At 37.7% G+C, this 18,422-nt stretch overlaps 1 protein-coding gene across 2 annotated transcripts in view; it reads left to right on the top strand.

Annotated features, from left to right (window-relative positions):
- The window catches only part of LOC101595240 (N-deacetylase and N-sulfotransferase 4), a 405,440-nt gene that overhangs the window by 369,781 nt on the left and 17,237 nt on the right, over positions 1 to 18,422 (top strand). For both annotated transcript variants that reach the window (XM_004658542.2, XM_045143760.1), the window contains exons 8-9: positions 8,186 to 8,282; positions 15,376 to 15,499. In XM_004658542.2, the coding sequence (XP_004658599.2) occupies positions 8,186 to 8,282; positions 15,376 to 15,499 (221 nt within the window). The remainder of the gene's footprint in view (positions 1 to 8,185; positions 8,283 to 15,375; positions 15,500 to 18,422) is intronic.

The following is an 18,422-nucleotide window of genomic DNA, read 5'->3' on the forward strand; positions in this document are numbered from 1 at the left end:
CTAATCCTGGATGTGTGCTACAATATTTCAGAATAGAAACTGGGCATTATCAAGTTGTTGCTTAAAGAATATTACACATAGCTCAGAGCAGGTAAGAATTCTAGGTTGCCAACAGGTTGCTACATGCATTTTTAGGAAAGAGGTATATTTTCTACTAAAGCTAACTACTGTACTAGGTTGCTATTCTTCTGTGGATATCTGCCACAGAAACATTATCCCCAGGGAATTAAGACTCCTATACACACAAATACACACAAAACTTAAAAACATGAGGGTGAAAAATAAAAGAAAATTCTAAATAGATCAAAGAAAATGTTGGTGAATAGGACCACTCCTACGTCTATTCTTTGTTATACTCAACCGTATACTTCCCAACAGAGAGACAGTTCTAATAGCTTTTCTTTTAAGTAGTACACTGTATCTCTAAGCTGAGATGACATAGTTGAGCATATGGCCAAAGCCACATGTCCTTTAGCATCTGAAAAAAAAAGATTATGTGAGAAAGAAAACCAATGAGTCATACACGGAACTCACCATTCTGTTAAGGTCAAAGCTAGTAGACATGGAAGACAAATAAATACTTTCAAGAAGTTTTAAACTCGATCTGGATGAATCACTGACCTTTTCAGGATGGAATTATTCAGTATAATCCACTTTACACTATGGGACAGACTAATGCTATTTCTAGGACATAGAAATTGCTTTTACAATCTGGACAAATATTCAGTAACAGCAGCAAGTAGACAAGGGGGAAAGGAAGCCTGTAGGGCTTCAGGTTTTGGTGCTGCCATGTCTCCATTCATGATCCTATGTACATGAACTCGGCTACTGAGAGTAAGAAAAAAGTCTTCTGGTAATGTTCAGAACTAGTGAAATCACTCTCTGCTTGCTCACCAATCCTTCTGTACTAGAGGGTCTTGGGTGTACATTAATGTAGAACACAAAATCACCACACATTTGGTGAATATAATAGCTCCATTCATACACTTCTTCCAGGCTCCTTTTTTTTTTTTTCCAAATGCTATTGTTAAATCATCATATGCCATTTATCACCACCCATTAATCTGTTGCATTTCACCTTTTCCTAAAGTAGAATGCTAGTTCTACTGCTTCAGACTGCCAGGTAGAACATTTCTTCTAGCCACTGCCTTAGGAAGGCCCACAAATTCTATAATAAGAATCCATTTTAGGCTGCTCCTGACATATGATTACACATCCACAAACTCAGCTTGGATATTTCCCTCTTAATCAGCAGATTGCAGAAAATCTATCATGAAAATAAGTAAATGAACTGATTGAGGGACATAGGTGAAAAATTGCAGGTGATAGAAGTCCATAAATGGCCATTGCATCTGCTTGAGGCCAGTCCCAGATTCAACACTTCTATCTTACAAGGAATTATTGCTAGACACATAGAGTTGTGATCTTGGTGGGATGTAAGTACAAGTTCATATGTGAGGATGGTTACATGATCACATTAATTACCAGTGGCAATCACTTTCTTTTAGAACACATTATATATTCATATATGTATGTTATATATATATGAATTATAGGCTTCCAGTGACATTCTCGGCAACAAGGACTTATGGGTGTGTGGTGTATACCCTTCAATGACTTGCCAGGAACACAACTGGGCCAAAGATGCTGCAATCTTATAAGTATTCTAGCATTCATGGCCCAGTTGTGGGTGTGATGTGTACTTCAGCCTCAACTCCTTCAGACCCCGTCTTTCTCTGGGCCTCATTAAGAGCTTTCTGTATCACTCAAATGTGTCAAAACTGTATTCTCTACTGAAATAATATGCTGTTTCAAACCACAGAGACCTATGAAACTCTATGCTTCCTTTCTAGCAATAGAGGCTTCAAGGTGTAAACTTTTAACTTTACCTAAGGACAGGATGTCCCCACATCCTGAAGATGTCTATGCTTCTAAAATCTTCAAGAGTAGCATGTTTATGTTTCATTGTCTGTCATGTGTTTGCTTGGACTTGTTTTGAGACTGTACCTTCAATGCTTCCCTAAGTTTCCTTTACTCACAACACTTCTGCCTCCACTAGCAACTCCAAAGAACCTGGAATGGCAGGTGTGCATCAACATACCAGTGTCTGTCGGCTGAAGTGCTTGGTATGCATGTATGTTTTTACATGTATGGGCACATGTATGTGTGGGTGCATTTAGAGGCCAGATTTCATGTGTCTAGTGTACTCCTCAGTGGATTTCTGTTTTTTTTTTAATTAGATATGGACATACTTAGTATGTAAGCAACACATGTTGGTACCATTGTTTCCCTCATCCATGCCCCTTTTTTGCAGAGGCCCTCCTCATTGGGAATGCAAGTCAAACACATGGGGATTGTGGGTCATGAATTGTGTGGGTAGCAGTCAGTTATGGGGAGAGGCAATGTCTCTGTGCATAATGTCCCAACCTGTGGCTCTAACAATCTCCCCCCACCTTCTACAAAATTCCCTCAGCCATGTTGGGTGCATTTTAAGTCCATTTCAGTGGTTGACTCTTAGGAGCCTCTGGATCTCTGGTTTGGTAGGTATTGAGTGTTCTCAGTACCTATCTCCTTTATCCTTGTGCTGATATCAGGCTCATTGAGAAAGCAGCACTCTTGCTCATTTCCCTTATTCCTCAGTGGTTTCAGCTGGAGGGCAGAACAAAGTATGTTAGATGGTTTTTCTCCTCCAGTCCTGCTCCCATCTGCAAAAGAGAAGCAGAATCTTCAACAGATGATGAAGTCAGAACCAGTTAAATGGAATAATGATTATTAATTCAGAGAGAATTTAAAGGGTGTAGACCCTCTTTAAACCCAAGATTAGATTAGGAGCTTAACATTGGAAAGAAAAATATTTCTCTGGATAAGATTCTGACATACTTCACAGTTCCAGATATGGTTTCCTATCCACTGAGCAGATCAGTTATCCAATCTAAGAGCAATTGATTACCCATCATGGCTATGTATCACTATTGCACTTGTGTAAACATTACGTCAGGTTGTTTGCTTCTGAGTAGCTTAGACTTTGAGTTGCTTGAACAGATGTTGGTCACTTTTGCCTGATAGTTCACATAGCACCTTCCACCACTAGATGGGCTAACTGTTTGGGAACTGGCTCTCTTCTGGATCCAGCCAGGTCTTTCCATGATCCATGTCAACAGCTTATGGTGTCTTCAGCAGTAGGGTCTTACCATTAACCTCTGGTGGGTAATCAAGTGCTCTGACAGAAATCTGTCTTGTTTGTTTTGGGAGAACTGTAGGTCCATCCAAGTAACAACTCCTTGAGGATGTTAACCACATCCTGGTACAGGGAATTAAGGCCAACACTAGGGGTAAATAAAAATACAGAAAAACAAAGAGAAACAAGAGAAATTTAAGGTTAGACTTCATCTCACCCTCTCCAGGTCCTGTTGAGGGTTCAACATTTTAGTCTAACTTCCAGGATATAGGATTCTGTGGCCCTGTTTCAACTTGAGTTCAGTTTAGTTTTGTGTCCCCCCACCCTCCTTTCCTTTCCCCCAAGCCCTACCCTCCCTATTGTCCAAACCTCAAGATACCATTCAGGTATGTCAGCAACTCAGGGTAACCCAGGTTAGGAAGTGCAGATGAGTGAGACCATGTGACAATTGTCTTTCTGTGATTGTGTGAGTTCACTTATTATAGTCTGTCCAAGTTCAACCATTTTTCTACAAATTTCATTGTGTAATTTTTTTTTCATACTGCTGAGTAGAATTCCATTGTTTAGATATGCCACATCTTGGTTATCCATTAATCCAGTGATGGACACCCGGGTTGATTTTAGTTCTTAGCTATTATAAATTGAGCAGCTATAAACATGTTTGAACAAATATCTGAATTGAGGTGTGCTGATTTTAGGGTAAATACCCAGTAAGGGTAATAACAGTCTGTTGGTAATTCTATATTCATCCTTTTCAGGAATCTTCATACTGATTTCCATAGTGGTTATACCAGTTTACATTACCACTAACAGTGAATGAGTGTTCCTGTTTCTCCACATCCTCACCAACATTTGCTAACATGTTATTTTTTAGGGTTTGCTATCCATACTGGGCAATCTCATAGTTGTCTTAATTTGCAATTCCCTAATGGTTAGTGTGGTGGTTTGATTCATGTGTCACCCATAAACTTACACATTCTGAATGCTAGTCTCCCCAGCTAATGGCAATTGGAAATTAAAGCCTCTTGGAGGCAATGTATTGCTGGGGGCAGGCTTAGGGGGGTTAGCTGGTTTCCCATGGCAGTGCTTGTCACGTTCTCCTGTTGCTACCGACCACCTTATGTTGGCCAGGGTATGGTGTCCACCCTCTTCTCATGCCATTGTTTTCTCCTGCGCTCATGGAGTTTCTTCAAGAGTCTGTGAGCCAAAAGCTGCTCTTGGTCAGGTGATTTATACCAGCAATGTGAACCTCACTGCAATAGTTAGGGATGTTAAACATTTTCGTAAGTGTCTTTCAGCCATTTGTAATTTTTCCTCTGAGAACTCCCTAATTAGTCATCTGCATCACTTTTGGAGTGGGTTGTTTGATTTTTTTTTTTTTTTATTGTTTAGTTTTTTGAGTTCTTTGTAGATTCTAGATATTAGGCTTCTGTCAGTGGTACAGCTAGTGAAGATTTTCTTTCATTCAGTGGATAATCTATTGGCTCTGCTTTTGGTATGTTTCTATGTGCAAAAGCTTTTTAGTGTCATGAAATCCCATTGGTTGGGTGCTTATTTAATTTCTTGGGCTACTGGGGTTTTGTTCAGGAAGACTTTTCCCAGTTCTATATCATGGTGAATGCCTCCTGTATTTCTTCCAGTAGTTGAAGAGCTTCAGGTCTTATATTGAGATCTTTAATCCATTGGGACGTGATTTATGTGAATGGATAAATGAGTGGGTCTAATTTCATATTTCTACATATGGTCATCAAATTTGTCTTGCACCATTTGTTGAAGATGCTGTATTTTCTCCAGTCTACATTATTGGCACCTTTGTCAAGGATCAAGTAGATGTAGTTACTTGACCTAAGGTCTGGGGTCTTCAATTCTGTTCCATTGGTCTATGTTTCTGTTTTTATTCTAGTACTTTGTAATATAGCTTTAGATCAGATATAATGATACCTCCAGAGGAGTTTCTTTTGCTGAGGATATTTTTGGTTATTCAAGACCTGCTGCCATTCCATATGAATTTTGAGATCATTTTTTACATTATGTTAAATCTCTATATTGCTTTTGGTAGAATTAGCACTTACACAATATTAATTCTGCCTATCCAGGATTGTGGGAGGTCTTTCCATCTTCTCAAGTCCTCTTCAATTTCTGTCTTAAGTGTTGTTTTTTTTTTTTTTAATGTTTTCATTATATTGGTCTTCCACATCGTTAGTGTTATTCCAAGATATTTAATTTTTCATTGCTATTAAAAATGGGACAGCCTCACTGATTTTCTTCTCTGTATATTTGTCCCTTGTATGTAGAAAAGCTGCTGAATTTTGTGCATTGAGTTTTTAACCTGCCATTTTACTGAAGGAATTAGTCACCTTTAGAATTTTGAGATGGACACGTTAGGGTCATTTAAGTACAGGATCATGCCGTCTGCAACTAAGGCTAACTTCCATTCATTCATATCTCTTTTGAGGGTACTAATGTTTTCTTCAATCAAGTTAAGCCTACTGTCAGAAGCTGAACACTCTAAGAGATGATTCTGTTCAATTTCATTGACACAATTGTTGTTTTTTTTTTTTTTTAATGTTTTGCTTCCAATTCAGTGATTCTTTTGATCAAGGTCTCATTAGTTGTTGCATTTTCATTTTGGGACTGAATTTCTATTGATTTCTCTATTTCTTTGGAGGATTCCATTGTAAGACTAAGCATTCTTGGTAGAAATCACTCAGTTTTCTTGCTTTTGTTGGATTTTTTACATTGTTGTCTACCCATTTTAAAGAGACTATTTTATTGAGGAGGAAGCAAGTTTTTGTGCCTTGGCCCATGTATCCTCTGACTCAGGTGAACAGGGATGACAATACTTGGTGTCCAGTCAGGATTCTAGAGCAAAAGACCTGATTCCACAGCTGACACAGGGACCAGGCCTCCCCAAGAAAGGCACAATGGGACCTACCAGGACCAGGGAACTGGGAAGAGCCAGGGAACAGGAGTCTGACCTACTCACTCCACACCCACCCTCCTGCACAGGGAATCAGGACCAAGGAGCTGGGAGGAGCAGGGAAACTGGAGTCTGGCCTACTCACTCCAAGTCACCATACTGTCCCACACACCATCTGGAATAGGGAGCCTGGACCAGGTGCTGGGAGGAGCAGAGAAACAGGGATCTGGAATACTTAGTCCACGATGCCACCTGCCCTTCCAACTATTCTTGATAGAGTTTCTCACTGAACTTAGACAACAAGGAGTCACCTAGATTAACTACTCAGCAAGCCCTTAGGATCCTTCTGGCTACACCCACCTGAGCACTGAGGTTACAGGTACACCTTGCCATGCTCAACATTTTATATAGGTGCTGGATATCCATACTCAGGTCCTCATGCTTACACAGCAATCACTTTATCCACTAAACAATCTTCCCAGGCTCTGAAGTTCATGTTTGCAATCCAGTCATTCAAAATGCTTACCACTTGTTACTTTTCAGGTGCCATTAACATCATGTCATCAGTACAGTGGCCAATGTGAGGTCCTGCAGGATGTCAGGATAATCCCTTTCCCTATGGTCTATGTGATAAGAAAGGAGAGAATTAATTTAAAATGTATTTTGAAAACTTATGTCACATGAGAGAGAAATGACTCAGCAATTATGCCGCTTGCCTAATAAACTCAGTTTGATTCCAAGCACCCATGCAAAGCCAGATGCACAGAGTAGCACATGCATCTTAAAGTCATTTATAATGACTGGAGGCCCTAGTGCTCTCCCTCTGTCTCTCTCCCTATTCCTTTTTTTTTCTACCTCCTTCACACCTACCTCCTTGAAAATAAATAAATATATAAAAAGCATGTCAAAATGTCATTTGGATAAAATAATTTTTACCAACCATATTTTTAAAAGGGTAACATAATGCAAGCAAGACGTGATGATATATACCTGAAATCCTAACTATTTTGGAGGTCAAGGCAGGAAGATCATTTGAGCCAAAGAGTTGGAGGCCAGCCTGGGCAACATAGATCCCATCTGAATATATTTTCTGAGAAAGAAAGTATTTTTAAATTACATTTTCATTACCATTTATATTTTACTTTAAAAACAATATTTAAAAGTAATAAAGGAGAATGTTAAGAATTAAGTAATAAGAGCTTAAAAGAAATAAAAAGTTTTATTTTGGCATGATTTAGTTGATAATTAAAAGTGCTTTTGCATAAATGTTTCTTAAATGTTTCTTGAATTATATTGCATTTTTAAAAATACTACTTATTTATTTATTTATTTATTTATTTATTTATTTATTTGACAGAGAAGGAGGAGAGAGAGAATGGGCATGCCAGGACCTCTAGCCATTGTAATGAAACTCCAGATGCTTGGGCCCCCTTGTGCATGTGGCTAACAGGGGTTCTTGGGAATTGAACCAAGGTCCTTTGGCTTTGTAGGCAAATGCCTTAAGTGCTAAGCCATACTTCCAGCTCTTATCTAGCATTTTTAATTGCATAGATCTCTGTTCTGTGCTTGAGTGTGACAGTGAAAAGTCTATGGTTTCATTTACTTTTTGAAAGGTGGTAGAAAGAATCATAATTAAAAACAACTCATTTAATAAGTATTATCTTAAGAAATATATATCAAAGAAAGTCAAAGTATTTTACTTCTAATATTTATGATTTTGGAGATAGAATAAAACAAGAACATACAAATTGTGAGGCTATCAAGCTAGGTTCAGTGAGTCACAGTAAGGCCTCTAGTGCACAGACATAAAACATAAATCCCAGCTGCTGCAGGATCTAGTGTTAGCACTTTGACAAACTTCAGCGGCAACAACACTGATTGAGTCTGTGCTGGTCCCAGCTTTGGGTAGGGGATGGTGCTAATCACTGCTTATAGAATGGATTTAGAAATCAGAAAACCAGAGGCAGCTCTAACTCCATGCTCTTGGGGATCAGGCCAGAAGGTGAGCCAGGTTTTTTGAACACTTGTTAGGAAATAGATACAAACATTCAGTCTCCAGTAAGACTTGCCACTCTTCCTTCTTGCAGAATCCGTGTGACGACAAACGGCATAAAGACATCTGGTCCAGGGAGAAAACGTGTGACCATTTACCAAAATTCCTTGTGATTGGGCCACAAAAAACAGGTGAGGATAGGAACTACGTTACTTAATTTTTCGTTATTACAAAATGCACTTGTGTATCATCATTGTATGTGATACTGTGATATCTATGTAAGTACATTGCTAAACAGCTTTTCCTACAAACTGTCCATTCATTGTGCCACAAGCCTCCAGGGGACCCTGGTATTGCATCAGTTGAGCACAAAATGATATAGCACATAAATATGCATATCAACAAATATATGCTAAACAGATGTAAAATCTTAAATTTTCAAATATAAAAGTTTAAACACAAATTTGAAATTTTTAAAATTTGTTAAAGTTTGGCTGAAACTTTTTTAAATTCTTACTTTTGGGGTTAATTAGTCCTTGAACTGAGCTATAAAACAGTGTTTTAGACTCACTTATTTCAACGTATTATCAGCCTTACATTGATTTTTGTTCAGAGCTATGTTCATTGTTACTGATAAATTTTTCATATGTGTGTCTATGTTAAAAAATAATCATTGAGGATGTACATGTTTTGGGACTCATTTTTGTTACATCCAAATTTCCCCAGGCATTTTTTTCCTCAGTATTTTCTCACACATTGAAGGACAACTGTATGAGAATGTAGTGAAAGTATTTCACCAATGAGATGACACTTTCAATTAGAATATTTTATACTTTCTCCTGTATGTGACAGTTTTATAGACTTTGCTTATGTTCTGATTAATTAAAGTTTTTATTGAGCTGCTGTATTTTGAATTCACCACTTTGACTAGAGAAGCATTCTCATCAGTGAGTGCACAAACCATAGCACAGAACAAAGAGTCACAGTAAATAAGTCCAGCCCCAGTGAAGATATCCGTAGTACAAGTAAGTAGATCATTTTAAAGGTTGTGGGCAAAATTTCCAGACTATTAGATTTGGGTTGTTGAAATCTTTTCTTCCTCTAGGAATATAAATGGCATTATAGCAGCAAGTTAATACATGTACAGGGAGGAAGGAAAAGCAGCACATATTTTCAAATACATCATGATTTGTTGTTTAATATGTGCATTAATTTTCTCCCAACTCCCTAAAGCCAAGAAAATTCTGAAATAAGCATAAAAGAAATAAAACATTCCTGAGTTATAAAATTTTGTTAAAAAGTTAAAGACATATTCTTCATAATTTGCATTGAATATTGTTAGTTCTTTGTTCTAAAAATCTGTTAGTAACTTTAAATCCTCTTCTTTATTTTTTATATTTATAAAAAAATAATATTATACCTTTAGATTTTAATATTTGACTTACAACTGTGGCAAAGATAAAGCTTTAGCTGGTTCTCATTTTCTCAAATAAAACAAGCAAGAAGTTAAAACAAAGAAATTGAATGTTAAAATTTATATGTTATTGGTATACTACTGTAATATGAAAGTGATACCAATAATTCTTAAAATCCAGTCATAGAGGTCTGAAAGTATATTTTGTCCTCTGTATTGCTTTAGTTGGCAAAACTTCTGTTACTGTCAAATATAGTAAACCCCCGGTGGGGGAGGTCCCAGATAAATGCTAATTCTTTGGCTCTGAGTATAAGTGCCTTTTGGTAACTTAAAGGTGGTACCTGTTCCTCTTACAATAAACATGAGCTATAAAGATGGGCCTCAATCTCATATTTTCTCAGTTGTCATGAGATAAGACTAGAAGGGCATTAGATTTCACTTTGCTTGATGAATCCTAAAAGGAATTCTTATATTCTGAAAGACGGTCAGGGAATGAGAACGAATTATAAAACAGAAAGGAGACATGGCAGCAGCTACAGATTTAAGGTCCTCAAGATTTAAATCATAGCTCTTCTCTGCACCTTCAGAAACCTATGCACCTCCATCATTCATGGTCAACCATCTGGATGTCCAATGTAAAGGATAAATTTATCAAATAATTCTAAGTACACAATCCATTTGTCTTAAATCTTCCAGAAGATCTGTACTCCTATTATCCATATTAATTTCTCATGATTTGTCTGGTCTATCTGGTATATTGAAGGTAAGGAGTTGATTGTATATAAAGCAGAATACATGTACTTTTGAGTATTAAAAACACATGTTCTTTCCTCTTACACAAAATATAACAAAGGGATTGGATAAAAATGAATGACAGCAATCATGAAAACAGGAGTGGTAACAAAGATATATACACACACACACACACACACACACACACACATATATATATATATATGTATATGTATGTATGTATATTGAGGTAGTAGACACAGATTTTATGACTAATTATACGAACATCAAGCCACCCATCTTTGGTCCTTGCAAAGAGTACTTTTACCCTTCCTGCCAGAAGTCTCCTCAGTTCTTCCAGTTTCTGGAGGCATGAAGGTTTGACAAGGCAAAGGCTCTGACTTTCTGTGTCCTAGTGGAGATAGGGGTACAATCCCAAATCCAGGGTTACTCAACATTTCTTTATCTTGATCACTGAGTTTATAAATATCTTTTATTTAAAATTTACCAATAATTAAAAACTATTCATTTATCTGTGCCTTGGACCCATTCACTTTCAGCAGTATACAGATGTAAGCAATCAATTTTCTCAACTCTCTTGTCAGTCTTAAAAATCTCTCTGTCTTTCTCTCTCTCACACGCATACTCACAAACACCTACAAATTAACACAAGTAATTCTTCATCTCTTCTTATCATTCCAGTATTTTTATGTAAGTCTTTAAAGTATTACAAAGACATCCCTGAATTCTATGTTCCTTTCTACTTACTAGTCTGTCTTGAATTCTCTGTCTGGAAGATTTTGTTCTGAATCTTTTACTCAGTGAACAATACAGATTGATTCTCTCGTTCTCCCTGACTTTTAAATCTCTGTCTCTCCATGTGCTTGTTATGTTTTTTCTGGTGCTGCTGTTCAGAACCCTTTTAGGTCTTGCCTAGCACTATCTCTTTACTTCACATGATTTATTTTTCTTTTTGCTTTATGTTTTTTTTTTAAATAAAATTTGTATGAGTTGATCCAGTGGTTGTCTCTTAAATAACTCTTAAGTTGATGTTATATTTGCATAAGAGTATTTATTATTCTTTGCTATTCTTTCACAAATAGCTGTGTGTATGGAAGGGGAGTCCTTTCACTCTATTTATTCAGAAATCAGGAATAGACACAGGTCACCTTCTTCCTCCATGTTAGCGACCCTGAGATCCTTAGTGAGAGATTCTTACAGGCTTAACCTTCAACTCCACACCATGATAGCTCTGAGCCTTGAGGACTGGAGACTTATAGTTCATAACTTCGCTGCGGGAGACTTATTTCTTAGGTCAGGTCAGAACACAACATGAGACTTCAAAGCCAGTGACCCTGTGCTCAGTAGCTAGTGTTGAACTCCATTTACCAGGACCCTCTGCTCTGAGTTCTTTGAAGCTCTCTAGAACCATACCATTTAAGCAGCAAGGACTCATTCTCTCTGCGATTTGGATCTTTGTAACTTTTGCTTTGTATAGCCTTGATTCTCTTCCACCTCATACTTACTTAGTCCTTCTGTTGTCCCTTACAGTCTCCAAAGTCCCTGTTGCCAGCCCTGCTTTGGAACTCAGGCTACATTCTAGCTACTGAGTGAGCAAACTCAGGGCCTTCAGAGACAGCAGTCCTGTAATTGAAAGCCATTGTTGCAGCCTCCCAGCTTGGAATATCAAAAACCTCAGCCTGTATCCTTCAGAGTCACTCCTTAAACCTACTCTAGCTTGAAACCCAGGATTTCATCTGCCTTGAGTGCCACCAGTTTAGCTGCACTGCCCACAGTAAAGGAGATTAGATAATAAGCAGTCAATGGAAACTATGCAATGAACAACCATTGCAAAGAGACATCATGGAGGAATTCATAGAAGAAGCTTTCCCAACTAACACAAAAAGACTGAGAAGTTAGCCTGCTTATGTAGTGACAAAAGGAATGTGCCACACTTGTGGTCAGATTTTAATTCCACTAATATAATCTTGTATGTACATGACTTCCAGTTCCACCAGTTAAAACCTTAAGTACATACCAATCCCAAATGTTACATCATACCAATCACAGCTTTTAACCTGAATCATTGGGGAAGTACTCCCCCACCCATCCCAAATATGATAATTGTTTGGGACTGGAGAGATGGGTCAGAAGTTAAGGTACTTCCTTGCAAAGCCTAATGACGAGTTCAATTCCCCAGTACCCATATAAAGCCAGATGCACAAAATAGTTCATGCATCTGTAGAGTGGCCCATTCTCTCTCTGTGTCTCCTTTCTTTCTTTCTTTCTTTCTTTCTTTCTTTCTTTCTTTCTTTCTTTCTTTCTTTCTTTCTTCTTTCTTGGTTCTGTCTCTCCCTCCTCTTCTCTCTCTCCCCTTTGCAAATAAAAGAGAGAAAGAAAGTTGCCTTGGAATATTTTGCAGTCAGGTTCACATTGCTAATAGAAATCACCCAGCCAACAGCAGCTTGTGGGAAAAGAGGCTTATTTTGGCTTACAGACTCGATGGTGAAGCTCCATGATGGCAGAGTAAACAAACGGCATGAGCAGAGGGTGGACATCACAACATGGCCAACATAAGGTGTACCAGAGCAACAAGAGAGTGTGCCAAACACTGGCATGGGGAAAATGGCTATAACACCCACAAGCGCATCCACAATAGACTACCTCCTAGAGGTGTTAATTGCCAAATCTCCACCAGCTGGGAACCTAGCATTCAGAATACCTAAGCTTATGGGGGACACCTGAATCAAACTGCCAGATTCCGCCCCTGGCCCCCATAAACTGATAACCATACATGATATAAAATGCAATGCATTCAGTCCAACTTTAAAAGCCCCCATAGTTGTTTTTTTTTTTTTTAATCAATCCCAATGATGTTCAAACATCCCCATAATCCAAGGTCTTTAACTGAGCCATATACCAAAAATCCCTCCAAACCCATAATGGCACAGAATAAATTCACTGCAAAAGATAGCATTGGGCATAGCAAAGAAATATTCAACCAATACAAGATTTAAAACAACCAGGGCAAACATCAAACTCTGTAGCTTCAAGTCTAAGAACTCTAGCCAGTGACAAATCTCCAAGTCTGATAATTCTAACCAGCAACATGTCTCTGGCATTCCAATTCCACCCATCTGCCTAGGCTACTCACAATCCAGTCCTGAAAAACTTCACCAGGGCCAGCAGCTTTCCTTATCAGCCATTTCGTGGTACCAGCCTCTCCACTGGGTCTCCATTGAAATCCATGGTTCATCCTCATGGCCTCATGGGGTCTCCATGCAGACAATCATAAAACCTGCTTCACAGTGCCCATGGCCATTTCCAAAATAGAAGACCATGTTGCAAACTCAATGACCCTCTCTTTCTTGCATTTCTTATACTCCGCAATACCAGGTAGGGTGCCCATTTGTTAGTCCAGGGGGGAATAAAGGAGACTTTGAAGAACACTTCTTGAGCACACAGGCCCCTTCAAAAGAGTCTACATTCTTTCTGGACAGGCACCAGTTCACTCAAACTCAAAGATTTCGTTGTTTTTTTTTTTTTTTTTCCTATGCCATATCCCTCTGCTCACACCAGTTCATTTCTATGCAAAGCAACCCTCCACAACTCCTCAGGACCCAGGCATAACAGCAAACTTCCCATACAAACTGCTAGCCCAGTCCAAGCAAAGCTCTTTCTCATCCTCATAAGCCAAACCTCACAGTTCGTAGTTCTTACTGATTTCAGGCCTTTCAATTCTCACCAGAATAGTCCATCAAGCTGCACTGCAAGGCATCTCTTAGGGCAAGGTTTCAAATCCTTCCACATTCCTCTTGAAAGTCAGCTCCAAGAGGCCACAGCCACACAGTCAGGTGTCTAGCACCAACCCTACTCCTTAACCACTTTACTGTAGCAATCATGTTTGTATTGCTGATAGAAATCAACCAACCAAGAGCAGCTTGTGGGGAAAAGAGGTTTATTTTGGCTTACAGGCTCAATGGGGAAGCTCCATGATGGCAGGGAAAACAACAGCATGAGCAGAGGGTGGACCTCACACCCTGGCCAAGATAAGGTGGACCAGAGCAACAGGAAAGTATGCCAAACACTGGCATGGGGAAACTGGCTATAACAACTATAAGCCTGCCCCCAACTATACACTGCCTCCTGGAGATGTTCATTCCCAAATCTCCACCAGCTGGGAACCTAGCATTCAGAACACATAAGTTTATTGGGGCCACCTGAATCAAACCACCACAGAACATTTGCCAAAGAAGATGTTGATTAGCTAACCTCTCCCCACACAAAGAAATAAGATATAAGGAAAAGGCCTTTTAGCTACATTCAAAGGTCAGATGTTTACTATTTATGGTTTTTCTTGTTCACAGAAAAGTAAAAAACAGATAAATAAACCAATATAAACAGATATTCAAGGGTTCTTACAATGAAGACCTAAGAAATTACCATTTCGACTGTATTATCCTAGTTTACTCTCCCTGTGTCTAGAAGGAGGGTTGTGTCGTCTAATGTGCATCAATCCTATCAAACAGCCATCCATTCTGAGTGTCTTCATGTCCCTTCTGTGCAAAGTAATTCATCCCCTAAGTAATGTTGCTCATTTCTCTCCTTTAATTTCATAAACCTATACTTATTTAACATTATTGGAGGCCACACGTGCATTGTTTTCTTTGTAAAGTATAGCACTAGTCATCATTTCTGGACTAAACCACAGAGTAACACACCAACTTCTGAGAACACTTTGATCTAGTAGAACAATTAAACAGTAAAGAAAACACTGCAGATTCAGCTGTAGCATGTGATGTGAGACATAAAGACAGAGGATCCTTGTTGCTTAGTCAGTCCCCTGACTCCACAGTGAAATTGGATCACAGATTTCTGAAATTCTTCTGTAGCTGGATCCACCATCCATTTGGCTTTGGCCATGTCGTCAGATTAAATGGGAGATTTGAGGAAACAGAATTACAAAGGCTCTTAAATTGTTAGTATATTGAACTGCACATCATTGGTATTAAAGAAACTATTTTGTTTTTGGAAAGATAGTTTTCTGAATATTAATTTTGGAGAAAAATATGATAAACTTGTATTATAATATCTTCTTTTGCTACAACATAACCTTTACCTTCTTTTTCCTTTAATAGGAACAACTGCACTTTATTTATTTCTTCTTATGCACCCTTCCATCATCAGCAATCTCCCTAGCCCAAAAACATTTGAAGAAGTTCAGTTTTTTAATGGCAACAACTATCACAAGGGAATTGACTGGTAAGAAAAATAACAGCAAATAGCCTCCATTATTAACACATGCTCTATCACTGCAGAGCAATTACAGATGTATGCATGGCATCTGCATAATTACAGAATAAATTTGTTATGCTCAATTCTACCACAGTGAATTAGAAATTAATTTATAATGATGATATGTTTAATCAGTGTTGCCTATAATTTGATTTGGACACTGCAATAATGATAATATTTTTCTTTAAGTTAATATGATTGAAAAAAGAACATTATAGGATATTTTTATCAGAATTATTCATAAAGATATTTAAAATTCTATTTAAACATATTATTATTTTACAGTATTTCCATTTATTTTATTAAACACATAATTTGTCTTCATATTGATGCTTGAGGAAACAAATAAATCAGTAGGTTGCTTTATTTTGTTCTCTGATACATGTATCTTCATTAACCACATAAGCAGTATATGGTGTATTGTGATACAGGCAACATTTGTCATGTAAATAATAACAGAACATTTCCACAACCATATCAGTTCTAATCACACACACACAAAATAAATCTTAAATAGTACTTGAATAATTATTTAGAATTAAAATAATAACATCTTCTATAAACTTGATACTAGAGATGGTTTACACTCATGACTTTTTCCAGCTGTGTCTCAGCTTTACAAAAAAGAAAACAAATGTGGTTCTGAGTTTCATTTCCAATTCTCAGTATATAAGGCATGAGGAAAATCTTCCCAATACACAATTAATAACATGTACCTTTGCATGTTATCATCATACATGAATCTATTATCACTGAAAACTGCTTTAGTTGTAGCTAGAATTAAAGCAGACAAGGGTAATACCAATAATGCATCTCATGTCTCATTATCAATATAACTAGGCTCATTCTTCATCTAGTGTATTACTACCTGGTTTTAATCTTAAAATTCTGAATAATTTTTGGAATTTCATGCAAGTTATTAAAGGAAGAATAACAACATTTTTAAAATCTGTAACCTCAAATGGAACACAAAGTTTTAAACAAAAATATAAATGAGACTTTTCAGTACTGTACACTTGGGAAACATAATAACAAATGTCAAAGAGGCAAAGAAGTTTCTTATATGAATCCTTAATTGCTCTCATTATTAATTTCTACATTTGAGGGTTACAGAAAAGGTGAACTGCAATAAGGGTTATATAATTACATAATTAAAGTATTGTACTGAATTAACCTCAGAACATATTGATTGCATAATCTACACACATTTGTTCCACCAGCATATGGAAAAGTGTACCTACCGAGGCATTGAAGGATCAACTGGCAGGAAATAATGACTCTAGATAGACTCTAATGCACTCACATTGCTACATAAACTACAAATTCTACAGAAGTTAAAAAGGGAGAGCAGATATGCCTTAATGTCTTTAGTATTTCATAGCAATTTTGATTTGTACATCTTTCTGTCTTGTGAATATTAGGTGCACGTTAAGAATCTCAGCATTCTAATTTGCAAACATACACCGACAATTTTAAAATATCAATAACATATTCTACTTGCCACAAGTGCATTTTATTTCTGGATTTGGCCTTTCATACCACAGAGCATAAGCTCAAGTCAACAGTGATTTCTCACCATTCCTTTTTAACACACTTATTCTATCTCAATACATCCTCTGTGCCAAATGATTTGAGAAAGCAATAATATTTGGTGTGGTTCTTCTCATGACAAGTGCAAGCATAACCACTATTTGGACTATTATAGAACAAAATAACTATAAATTGGTATAAATAAATCTAAAATATTGTTCTTTTTTTCTATCCAGAATATTACAAGGAAAAAGTCTCTCAAGTTAATTAATATTCTTTTTTTATCTACAAAGTAAAATTTTACAATTTATTTAATATTTTTAATTTTTTTTTAAATTTTGTAGTCAGTGAATACATTCAACTTGCATTGTTAGCCTCCTCCTTGTCCTTCCCCCTCTACCAGGACCCTCCTTGTTGGGGTATATGGGTTGTGCATTGTGGGGTTAGCCTTTAGTTTCAGGTAGGAGGAAATGCCTCTGTCCCATGACCCAAGGTGTGGTTCTGACATTCTTTCCAATCCCCCTTCCACAAATTTCCCTGAGGCATGTTGGGTTCATATTAGGTCTACTTCCGAGTTGAGATCTTGGGTGCCTCTGTGTCTCTGGATATCTGGCTTGGTAGGGGTTGATTGTTCTCTATGTCTATCTCGTTCACTGTTATGTTGGTTCCTGGTTTGCCAAGAAAACAGCATTCTTGCATGTTTCCCCATTTATTCTTAGTTTCAGCTGGAGCCCTTGTGAGGTATGATGTGATGGTTCTCTCCTTTCAATATGCAGATCAGTTAGCCAAATTGAGAGCAGTTGATTTCCCACCATGGCTATGCACCACTATTGTACTTGTATGAGCATCACGTCAGGTTGTTTGTTGCTAAGTTGATTAGACCATGCATGGGCAGATATTGGTCTTTATCCCCCAGCCATGTCACTCCATGATACATACCAACAGTGTATGGTATCTTTAGCAGTAGGGTCTTACCACTAACCTGTGGTGGGTCCTCAAGCACTCTGAAATAAATCTTCTTTTGGGAAACCTTGTTGGTCTCTGTGATCAAAATCTCATTGTGGGGCTGGAGAGATGGCTTAGTGGTTAAGTGCTTGCCTGTGAAGCCTAAGAACCCAGGTTTGAGGCTCAATCCCCCAGGACCCACGTTAGCCAGATGCACAAGGGGGCACACATGTCTGGAGTTCATTTGCAGTGGCTAGAAGCCCTGGTGCACCCATTATCTCTTTCTCCCTGTCTTTCTCTCTCTCTCTTTCTGTCACTCTCAAATAAGTAAATAAAAATTTAAAAATTACAAAAAAATTAAAAGCTCATTGTGGATGATTACCACTTGCTGGTACCAGGAGGTACAGGTCAGCAG

This window comes from Jaculus jaculus, chromosome 2 (assembly GCF_020740685.1).
Source record: "Jaculus jaculus isolate mJacJac1 chromosome 2, mJacJac1.mat.Y.cur, whole genome shotgun sequence".
Classification (NCBI taxonomy): domain Eukaryota; kingdom Metazoa; phylum Chordata; class Mammalia; order Rodentia; family Dipodidae; genus Jaculus; species Jaculus jaculus.